The sequence below is a fragment of the Glycine max genome, chromosome 6, assembly GCF_000004515.6.
Source record: "Glycine max cultivar Williams 82 chromosome 6, Glycine_max_v4.0, whole genome shotgun sequence".
Classification (NCBI taxonomy): Eukaryota; Viridiplantae; Streptophyta; class Magnoliopsida; order Fabales; family Fabaceae; genus Glycine; species Glycine max.
The window spans coordinates 20517933-20528464 of NC_038242.2; the positions used below are offsets into that span (position 1 = coordinate 20517933).

Here is a 10532-nt window from a genome sequence, read left to right on the forward strand (position 1 = left end):
AGAAAGTCGTGCTTGAACCAGGTGATTGGGTTTGGGTACACCTGAGGAAGGAAAGGTTCCCAGAACACAGGAAGTCCAAGCTTCAACCTAGAGGAGACGGACCATTCCAAGTGTTGGAGAAGATCAACGACAATGCCTACAAGATTGACTTGCCTAGTGAGTATAATGTAAGTGCCACTTTCAGTGTGTCTGATCTATCTCTTTTGTATGCAGATGGAGGGGCCTTGGATTTGAGGACAAATCCTTTTCAAGAAGGAGGGAGTGATGAGGACATAACCAAGGGCAAGGACCATGAAGCACTTGAAGGGCCCATGACCAGAGGCAGACTTAAACAAGCCCAACACGTCATAGAGACAAGGCTGATCATTTGTATAGCTGCCATTGATGATGATTGAAGGCCCAGAGGCAGAGGCACTACCAAGACTACTAATTGTTGCTGAAGGCCTAAACTAACTTGAAGGCCCAAGTTAAATAAGTTTTTAGTTATAATTTATTTTTATTGTAATTTTGGCCCAAACTGTTTAGAAGGCCCATGTCTATTTTTATCTTTTTGTTCAGATACACTATAAGTATTTGTTTTTGTTTTTAATAAAGGAACTTTTGGCATTTGATAAAATTTGGTGAGAGTTTCTCTTTGAATTCCTTGTTGAACCAATCTCAGACTTATCAAGGTAATCCTTGTGGCGTCTACCCTGACTTATCTTCCTTCACCGAAAGTGGCGTCATCCAAACCTCCGTAGCCTATATTAAACGATCCGCTCCTACTCAGGTTCACATCATCTGGTATCAGAGCCAGGTTCTTGATACAGGTTCTATCTTAACCTATCCTTTTTTTCCTTTTTTGGTAATTTGTCCTTGTTTTGCTCTTGTTTTCGTTGCGTTCTTGTTTGTGTCTTTGTTTCGTTCTTGTTCTTGTTTGTTCTTGTTACGTTTTTTTGTTCTTGTTCTTGTTTCTTGTGTCTTGTGTCTTTCAGACTTTGTGTAAAAAAAAAAGAATTTGTTTGAGTTCTTGTTTCTTGTTTCTTGTTCTTGTGCCTGTCATATTATATTTTGTCTTCTGTTCATAACTTTTGTTTCAGCCTATTCGAATTTTGTTTGGGGTAAAAATTGTCTAATTACCAAATTGCTAAATGGTCAAGTTTGCCTAATGATGATTGGCTATTGAACGAATTCTAATAGTTGGACGTCTAAAAAAAAAAGAGAACGAAAAAAAAAGAAAGAGAGAAAGAAAGAAAAAAGAAGAAGAAAAAAAAGGAAACAGTTGCCAAAAAAAAAAGTTTGGAAGGTCCAACCCAAAAAAAAATATTTGAACACACAGACCCTACCTATGAATTATGCAATGCACACAATTACTCAATTGTTTTCAAAATCTCAATTGTATATATATATTTTTTAAAAATATATGTTAACTCAGTGCGTCTCAAGTGATTAAACTTGTCGGGTTCCCACAGTGGATCCCATCACAACTCATCGCGCATTAACTCGTCACCCTTAAAGGGTCTTATGATTACATAATTCATGGCTCACAACTCAAAACATACAACATCTCAAGAGTCATGTAATTCACAATCCATTACGTATCAAATGATTATCACTTATACATCATCTCAATCACATTTTCATAATAAAATAATTTAATGCATCTCATGCATCCTACACATATTATTTAATAGTAACATTTACTTGACACAACAAAAATATAAATAAAAATTAAACCGAAATATATTAATTCAACAAAGTAAATAAAAAAACTTCTACAACAATTAATCTATAAAGTCACAACAATAATCACTATGAAACAATAATGTCTATAACCTTATTTTTTATTTATTATTATTATTATTACACATCACAGTGAAAGTGCATACTTGGAATACGCTAAGACAAAAATAAATAGAGTACCAAACCATTTTTTTATACTTTCAAATGTTTCTTAATGCTCAAATATATTAATTCAACAAAATAAAAAATAATTATTAATAAGTAATAATTTTACAACAATATTTAATTTATTATTATACAGATATAACATATACAATTGAAAAGAAATAAATTAATAATTTCACAACACTATTTAATTTATTTCTGAAAAGCAATAAACAACATTTTCACAACAATATTTAATTTATAATATTAAACATATCAGTTTACACACAAAAAAACTTTCTTACATATGTATTTGATAGTTACAATATAATATTTTTTTTCTAAAAAAAACTTACTTTATTATTAGTTGTATTTGCTAAACAAATATTTGAATCACGTAACTAAAAAGAAAAGAATTTGTATCTGTCGCTTCCAAAATAAAAACAAAAGGCATGGTTATAAAATCTGTTATGTGAAATTAATGGCCACTTTATTAGGTACCAACCAAATGAAATCAATTAAATGAAATCAATTAAATTCATTAATTAGTACATTCAAAAGCTTTTATTTACAAAAAAAACATCTCAATTAAGGTGAGCGTCAATCTTCTCATTTTTTTTCTTTAAAAAAAAATTAAAATCAAACCTCAACAGAGGAATTGCTTAACCCCGGTCCCTCACCACAAAAAATATCAAGCTTCAATTCTTACAACAAACTTTTGTGTGCAACTCAAAATATTACCTTACAATAATCAAATAACTAAGATTAAAATAAAATAAAAAGAAACAAAACGCACCAGTGTTCTATCCATGCTTGGTGATATAATAATAATAACTAATAATAATAGTAACTATACAAGTTAATATTTAGTAATATATGTATTTACTAAAAAAAAATCTGATTTCATTAGGTGATTAGATATAATTCAAAATCAGTCATATACGCATTCGGGCAAACGTGGGTAAGCAATTCATATAATTCATATAATGTGCCTACATATATGATCATTATTATGTAATTTAAATTGAAATCAAAACATTGAAACAAGAAAATAATTCACATGAAATCAAAACTTGCAATATATGTAAATAAATCAAATTTGTAAAAAGTGAAATTCAATCACAGTGACAAGCATAAATTTGGGAAAAATAGTTAAGAAACAACCTAAAATACCCAAAAATTGATCTTCTAGGGATCCCTATACATGTTCATTCAAATCCCCAAGCGTGAATAACTCATCCCTTACCTCGACGTAGTTGTTCAAACGTTCTCCGTTAGCAATTGTGGCGTCTCTGGTGCTCTTTAGAGCTCCTCTTCCGATTGCTCTGTTAGGGTTCTTGTGCGTCAGAAGAAGAAAAAGGAATAGAAGTGTTTTGTAAAAGTTGCTCTAGGTTAACATTTGGTTTATATAGTGTAAATTTATGACCTATTTATTTATTTATTAATTTCTTATTTATTTATTAAAAGTTACGATTGTTACAAAAACAAGTGTGAGATCGTGGGTATTGTATAATTTTGAGCATGTGTTAATTTGTGAGATATATGTAAACATGTGATGGTGGATTGTGGCGTTGTGAGATGTTAAATTGAAGACATGAAATATGGTTGTGAATAAGTGTTTGATTAATACTTGATGTGATATTACTTATGTTGCGAATTGTCAATTATACAATAACCTGACTGGTGTTTATCTTGAGAAAAATGTTTATGCGCGAGGTGTTAAAAGGAAAGTGTAGGGTTTCAAGTTAGGAACCTAGGGTGTTAAATTGTAGTGCAATGTGTTAAACATGTTTGAAAATAAGTGAGGTCGTGGATATTGTATAATTCATAAACAGTGTTTGCGTACAAAAGTTGTTTTAGGGGTTGGACCTGAATTAGGAAGGTGAGGCCCTAACGGATACTTCAGAATCTAGGCTTTGGGGGTAAATACACTCGGTTTGAGTGTTCCTTTAATTTAAGTTTATGTTGATCACATATGATTGGAACATTCTCGAAAAATATAATGACCCTGATTGATCATCTTATGATTTCACTTAGCGTGAGTGATCTGACATACCCACTATGTAGCGTGTCTTGTTATGTACCCCTAGGTGTTTTGGTGTTGTTTTTCACTAACATGGTACCACATTGCATATAGGCTTGAGTCTTGATATAATTGTTGCATAATGTCAATGAATTATTTATTATGAAATTGGTGAGTGTTATTACATCTTGAGTCGAGTGTGTGATTCATTTGTAATGTGATTGATGATTGAAAAATAAATTTTAAATGATAAAGTGGTGAAATAACGTGGATTGTATTAAATTGAGTTGTGTGATAAATATTTCTATAATATATTTTGCTTATGTATATGTTTATATGTATTTTATTTAGAAATGTAATAACTCACTTCCCATGTGTTGTTTGTGTTTGGATTCTGTGATGATCTCGAATCTTGTGTTCGTGGGAGCATATGACAAGGTGAATTGCTTTAAGGAACCTCGTATTAAAGGACGTCGAAATACAATATTTTGATAGGATGTAACATTAAGGTATGAATTTTTATTTTAATTGCATGATGTTCCAAATATGTTATTTTACTTTATTCTATTATGTTGCTTAAATTCTTTTGTAAACTTGAATGATCTTGTTTTGAGTAAAAAATACTTTTAAAAAATTTTAGTTGATAACAATAAAATAAATATGAACTTTTTATTCACATGAATTTACTTAGAATTTTATTAAATAAAATTAATTTGATTAGATTTTACATTTTTTATATTTTTTTCTATTTATATACAATGTAGGAATAGAGGGTGTGGACAAAAATTAGGTATAATATAGATAGCAAGAACAGCATCCCAAATAAGGCAATATCCCTCCACGTGTACCATGCATGTCACACTTGTCCCCCTCAAAACACTCGTTTCTCTTATTCATCTCTTCTTCTTTCAAGCCACTTCATTCTCTTTCGCAACTTTTTCAGCAACAACAACAACCATGGCTGATCATCACCACCACCCAACAAGCCTATCCCAAACACAAACAACACCACGCACGACAACTTCATCATCACTACTCCGAAAACTCCGACACCACGTGGCAAACTCAAACCAGCTCTTCGGCGTCCTGACCCTCCTTATAACCGGGTCCATCTTGCTCCTCCTAACGGGCCTCACCATCGTGGGCTCCGTTTTGGGCCTCATCCTCTTCGCGCCGCTCATCATCGTCACGAGCCCAATATGGATCCCTCTCTGCGCCGTTCTCTTTCTCGTCACCGCAATGTTCTTGTCCATGTGCGGGTTCGGTATTGTGGTTTTGGCTGTGCTGACGTGGATGTACCGTTACTTCAAGGGTCTCCACCACCCTCCCGGTTCGAACCGGGTGAGCCACGCGCTGAACCGAGTCAAAGACCGTGCGGGGAATTTGAATAGTAAGGGGCTGGATGCTGCTGCACCCGGAGCTTGATTTGAATGGATTGCAATTTGCATATTCGCTATTGAGATCCTTTCAATTTCTTGTGCTTGGTTGCTCCAAAATTTACATGCTTTTGTACTTCAATTATGATCTGTGAAACACGAATATAAATAATGAAATATTGCTCTTACAATTTTCGCCAAAAACAAAATATATTGCTTTTACAACAGTTAGTAGTTGCACCCTGGATCATGTGGTAACAACTTTAATTTATTTTCAATTAATTGAAGAATTTATTTATTCCTTGCTGTAACTTTCTAAGGGTTCATTTATGATGCAATTAAATCCCGAAGGAGAGGAATGTGTGTAGAAATATGATGGATCCCTTCCGTCAAAAAGATTTTATTAAAAAAAAAGAAGAAAGTAATATTTCCCTGGAGTGTTTTAAATTCTATTTGGATGCTCTATTTTTTAACATTACTATTATAGCATCTTTAATGGTAAATCTCAACTTGAGATCTTATATCATTTTTTGGTGGACCTCACAGTGTCACGTAGGAATGAAGATCTTCATATTATATGGAGTTTCATTAATTGTAATTTGTATTAGAGGAGCTCGACCTTGCAAAACGTCATCAAACACAGGCAGTTGGTTTAACACATTAATGTTATTATCTGAATCTGTAACTCCAAAAAATGCATGTCAAATCCACAAATCTTGTGAAGCGATGAGTATTATTGTGGGTTTGCGATGATCACTTCTACGATATTGTCCCTGCCATGCAACTGGACAATTTTTTCCCTCCCAATGCATGCAATCAATAAAACCTAACATACCTAGAAACCCTCGTGCATCTCCAATATGTAGTAGGCGATTGATGTCATTGTTGTTGGGTCTTCTCAAGTACTCTTGTCCAAATATCTCATTGACACCCCCTTACAAATTTTTGTAAGCATTGAGTTGCAGTGCATTCGCCAATTCTAACATACTCATCCACACAATTAGCAAGTGATCTGTATGCAAGTATACGAATACCTGCAGTGCACTTTTGTAATGACAAGAGACCCATTTTACCAACAACATTAGATCTCATTTGGGAATACTCACCGTGATTACCAAAAGCATCAACAATTTGAATGCACAATTGTCGCCGCATTTAAAACCTACGTCGGAATGAATCTCGATGTATATTGAATTTTCTGAGAAGTAATCATTCATCAATCGTAGATGTCCATCTTCATGATTGCGATTAATGACTCTTCTAGGCCTTCTTTGTTTACTGTTGTTGCCTCCTTATTGTTGCATCGCATGCAAGTAGCTCAAGATTTGTTCATCTATATCGTCGTCAAGTGTTCCATAAACAATTTGTTTCCAAGCTTGATCGAAGTCATTATTTCAACCCATTGTATGAACGATTGATTGGGCAAACAAGTGAAAGAAGAGTATTGTTTAAAGGAGACGTACAACAACGAATGATAATTGAACAATTAAATACCAAATTGTACAACGACTAGTTCCAAAACGACTAATTTTATTTCCATAACGGCTAGTTTCAGAAATTTAAAAAAGTTGAACAAATTATAATACGATTAAAATAAAAAAAATCAAACATGATTCCTAAAATACAAATTAAAAGAAGGTTACAACAAATTAAAACTACCTAACAAATTATAACTAGATTCCTAACTTACTTTGAATTATTTTACAAAAGGCTTCATAGTCTGAGTTGAGTCTCAAACATTGTAGAAGTGTCCTTCATTGGAATGTCGTAGTACTCTTTTTCCAATTCTTTCTCCCTTAAGGTTGCCTGTTTGGCGTTGATAACATTTATTTCCTTCATTGCTTCCTCCACACCAGTCAAATCAACAAGATTGGTAGATGTTCCTACTCATTTCCCCTTGCTCTTTCTTTTGACTGTCTTTTTCCCCATTCGACGGATAATTGGAGACGGTGTATCAGCTTCAACCGGTGTTTCTGGATTAGATGATGAAGAATATGCTCCATATGCCGAAATCTTCGTCCTTTTAAAGCAACTTTCAGTAAACTGCTCTAACCATTTTGGTTGATCTTTCAAGAGTCGCCAAGCATGTTCCAAACCAAAATCGGTTCCTTCGTCTTCCTTCCAAATGACATATGCATAAGCATGACATCATTTTCTGTGCAACCACTTTTCTTCAATGATATTGTTTGCTTGTAATGACACTTGAATTTTTGGATGCCCAAATTACTTTTTTGCCTTTGTGATTTCAATTGATTAATTGCTCTTTCGCTGAGTTTACCTTGAAATTTGTTCTAATTTTCTGTGACTCTCAACCAAAATGCTTCTTTTCCTTGACCAATACCAACAATTGGATCAGTTGAGATGTTAAGCCATGAACTAATGAGGTGTGTATCTTCTTCAACTGCAAAGGCTACTCTAGGCTTCTTTTTTGCCGAAGACCCTCCTATTTCGTCAATGATGATCTTGTCTAGTCCAATTTGGGTAGAAAATTGTGGAAATTGTGAACCAACATCATCAATTGAAACCTTCGTATGACTGTTTGCTAGGATTGTAGGAAATGTCTACGAACTCTGAGAATTAACAGTACAAGGGATTTGAGTGTTTGACATAAAATAATTTGGTGGTGGTGGTGGTGGTAAAAAAGGAGGGGAAAAAAGTAGGACGATTTTGTGAATTTTGGATTGAAGGAGACATGTTGTAATTTTGTCAAAAAAATTTATAACTTTGTCAATCAAATTGATTTGTATCCATTTGGGAAAATATTTAATTGAACGAAAATTGAGAATGAATATGGAAAAAAAATTAATTGAGATTGAATATGAAAAAAAATAACTAAGCTTGAATTTGGAAAAAAAATTACCTTGAATTTGAAAAAATAAAATCTGTGATTGAATTTGGAAAATAAAATTAACTGAGCTTGAATTTGGATACTAGAGGTTCACAAATGAAAAATATGAATGTCAATTGGGTGTACAAATTGTTACTGTTTGAACCCAATTTATACTATGCAAACCCCTTTTCGACCGTTAAAATTTTTTCCCGACCATTGCACTATTTTTTCATACCGTTGCATTGTGTCATTCGTGTTTTCTTCTCCAGATTTTCAAATGTTACTGTGTACATAGTAACGGTCATTGTACACACAGTAAAATGGTCATCTCCCACACGCTCCATGTCTCTTCATCTCCCCACTCCTTTTCACCTTTTTCCTTTTCCTCCCTCTCAACAGACTCTTCATCTCCCTCTCTTCATTTTGTTTCTCACTTTTCCCTTCCCCCTCCCCCTCCCCCTCACAAGACCTTCCTTCTCCCTCTTGCAAGACCTTCCCTCTCCCTCTCCCCCATCGCGCGACCTTCCCTCTCCCTCCTTCTCCCCCTCGTGTGACCTTCCATCTCCCCATCCCCCCTCGCGCGACCTTCTTCTTCCTTTCAGCACTGTCGGTCCCCAACCCCTCCCTATCACACAATCTTCCTCTAACAAAGGTATTTTTTTTCGTTCGCCATTTTAGATTTTTTTTCTTCTTCTTCCATTGGTGTTTTTTTTTGTTGTTCCAGTGGTTGGTTGTTGCCTTTGTTGTGGTTCTGTTTGCAATTTTTTTTTTAACATTGTACAGAGATCTTCAGGGTTCTTCTACAAGAACCCATTCTCCACCCTGGAGATCTCAACATCATCTTTATTGCAAGATCTCTGCAAGACCAGATCTTGAGTACAAGATCCTTGCTCAAGATCTTGCATTAAAGATGCCCTTAGCATCCTAAGCACATTTTGATTTGATATGAAACTAATTTTGAGTTTTGTCTCTTTTCAAAAACATACTCGATGTAAATCAAACTCAAGTTTTACTATACAAACTCAAGGCAACTTGGCATGGCAAATGAATCTATATTCGTGGGTTTCGTCTGACTTTAACGAAAAATACCTATTTTGACTGGGTATGAATAAGGATTATCCAAATTATTTAAGTGGGGATGGAGATGAGAATGAATATCAAATTATATCCGTATCCAACATAATCCATTTTTTATATTTTTTTTTGTTACAACATATATATACATAATATAATATGTATATTCAAGATTTTATTGTTATAGTTTTTAAAAATATAAATCAATTAGCTTAATAGTTAAATAGTTAAATAACAAACTTAAAAATATATATTTAACTACAAAAATATAATTGAATTCTTAATTTTTAATCTTAATTTATTTGTTATTCATTATATTTATATATTGTTTGAATTAAAATATAATTAAAAATTAAATATAATTTATTCTAAATTAAAATTATAAAAAGGAGTGTAGTGGGTTACCCACAGGTATACTCTAACCCGATAAAACCTGACAGATATAAAAAAGGAATATTAAAATTTGAAAGTCATCTCTTTTATATTTTTATCCGTATCTGTCTTGCCTTTTGTAGGTATAAGGATGGGAAGGACCAAACTTATCTTCCACCTGCCTTGTTGCCATCCCTCCCCAAAGACAACTGCATATAAGCTAGATCGAGTGAGCAGGGGGTTTCAGTTTAAGTATTATACCACTTAACAGATTCTAGTGCGGGTAGCTATGAAAAATTCATTTCTACCATAACTACTAAAAAAAAACCATTTTTTACAACGCAGATTCCACGACGATCCCCCATAAAACGTCTTATACGGTGGCAATTTAGTAAATATCAAGTTATGAAATGAAGATAGTTTTCAACAAACCATATTGGAATGAAGACTTTGATGATGGTTTTTTATAAAACCATCTTTGAAATCGATGTAGTAAAGAAACCAATGGCATTTTTGAAACTAAGTCCAACTTATTTAAGATGGTTTTTAAAAACTCTCGTTGACTCTATACATAAGTCTCGTTTTTGACACTGTGCCCTCACTCTCGCGACATTTCTTTGCTTGTCGCGCCCTACCTTCTCTCTCACGACCTGCCTTACTCTCAAGCTGCAACTTTGTGTCACGCTCAATGGTTCGTCAGGTTCCCTTTTGCTTTGCTTCTTTTTTTATGGTATTTCGAGACCATGTGTTTCCATTTGACATTAGGGATTCCATACACCATACAACTTCTTAGCTTCTACCTCTTCCTATCATGTTCTGAAATGTGCCTAGTAATGTAGTATATTAAATTTTTCTTGATTTTATGGTGTGTATTTCGCTAGTAATGTCTAGTTTAGTACACACCTTAGTTATGAAGGACTTGGCTTGGAAAATTTTCTACGAGTATTACTTATTTCAACTTTGGTTTGGCATGGACAAACTACAAAGCCAT

At 33.7% G+C, this 10532-nt stretch overlaps 1 protein-coding gene across 1 annotated transcript; it reads left to right on the forward strand.

The window, feature by feature from the left end:
• The first annotated feature begins 4638 nt into the window (after positions 1-4638).
• Positions 4639-5469, forward strand: LOC100779242 (oleosin). Its single transcript, XM_003527085.5, has one exon. It carries the CDS (start codon positions 4739-4741, stop codon positions 5312-5314), a length of 576 nt encoding a protein of 191 aa, XP_003527133.4. The 5' UTR covers positions 4639-4738; the 3' UTR covers positions 5315-5469.
• Positions 5470-10532: the final 5063 nt, after the last annotated feature.